At 31.2% G+C, this 1,405-nt stretch overlaps 1 protein-coding gene across 1 annotated transcript; it reads left to right on the top strand.

Annotated features, from left to right (window-relative positions):
- Positions 1 to 6: 6 nt before the first annotated feature.
- Positions 7 to 1,395, top strand: LOC109592940 (uncharacterized; the record flags this gene model as incomplete). The annotated part of the gene is made up of 8 exons (XM_020008240.1): positions 7 to 546; positions 591 to 636; positions 702 to 793; positions 883 to 946; positions 999 to 1,021; positions 1,075 to 1,207; positions 1,259 to 1,324; positions 1,373 to 1,395. Coding segments are annotated over exons 1-8 (864 nt in total), but the record flags the coding sequence as incomplete, so codon positions are not given.
- Positions 1,396 to 1,405: the final 10 nt, after the last annotated feature.

Below are 1,405 nucleotides of genomic sequence, written 5' to 3'. Positions count from 1 at the left end.
ACACTTAACAAAATAAAAAATGTATTAAGGTATTACAGTGAAGATTTAAAGCCTCAAGTAGCTCAGTGTGATAATATTCAAGACATTTTGGATTTGGTTAGGAGAAATTGTTCACTAGATGATATAGAAATGCTGAAGGCTATTGTTAATGAGCTCAATATAGAAAGTGCTAAGGGAGTTATTCAGGAATATAGTGATGCTATAGAGGAGTTTAGCAAAACAGAAGTTAGAAATTGCTTACACGATAGGTTTTCATATGCTTCACCACTTCAATGTGAAAGAATTACCATTGTCGTTGATCGAAATACTGATGATTGCACACTGGATGATGTCAGGATATTATCAGCTAATATATTTCACAAATTATCTCCACAAAGTAGCAGGCATATCAAGTTGAATGTCATCAGAGATGGCAATTCCTTCACTATCACTTGCACCTTTCCTTTGATTTTATCTGAGAAGTTAATAGCAGCTGTTCCAAGTAATGATGAATTGGAAAAAAAACAAGTACTGAGATTAACTATTGGCTTCTATACTGCATATGAAGTAAATAGATTATAATTATAAACTGATATTTTTACATGTAACAGGCAAATAAAACCATTGCTCCTTCCACTTCTACTGCAATAGATTCAGGTAACACTTGTGTATTTTGTGTTGTTTAAATTATGATGTACATTTTTTATACCTATATGCTTTAGATGAAAATCAACAAACCTCACCAACTAGTAGTGGTTTATTTCAACAATTGATGCTGTCATTGAGTATACAACTGATTAATAGCACAGAGAAGGTTAGTACTTTAAATGAGGTGCTAATAGAAATTTAATATTTCTTTCATATGTAAATTACATTGATAATAAGTATGGTTTAATTTCATAGGAATTAATGAATAAAATTCCAAATTTCAGGACAATGGAAAATGAAATTTTAAGGCAAAAGTCAGGTATTACTGCATACTATAAAGCTGGAAAGATAATTTGTGATTTTATTGCTAGATGAGACTGGGCAATTCCAACTAGTATGCAAAAAAGTAACAAAATTGCTTACACCAATTTTAAAAAATTGTTTCAGGATGAGGCATCAAATGTAGCAGATAAAATACAACCAACTAAGCTGCTGCCTTTGGTTTCATCTACAGAAGAAGTTTTAGTTTTTACTGCTGAACCAGAAGCAGCAAGTGCAGTGAATTTTGATGATAATAAAGGTATGTATTGTGAAATTGAATATTATCTGTAATAAGAAGAATTGGAATTAGCTGAGGGTAATTTGCAAAAAGGAATATCACCAATGCGTCAAGAAATGGAATCCACAATATTTCAAGGTAAAGTGCAGTAGTTGTACATCTCTAATGATAATAATTTATCACTAGATGAAAGAGAAGATATAGGGAAGGTTTGATTTA

This window comes from Amphimedon queenslandica, unplaced genomic scaffold (genome assembly GCF_000090795.2).
Source record: "Amphimedon queenslandica unplaced genomic scaffold, v1.1 AMPQUscaffold_3432_Cont24574, whole genome shotgun sequence".
Lineage (NCBI taxonomy): Eukaryota > Metazoa > Porifera > Demospongiae > Haplosclerida > Niphatidae > Amphimedon > Amphimedon queenslandica.
This window is presented reverse-complemented; position numbering and strand designations above follow the sequence as displayed.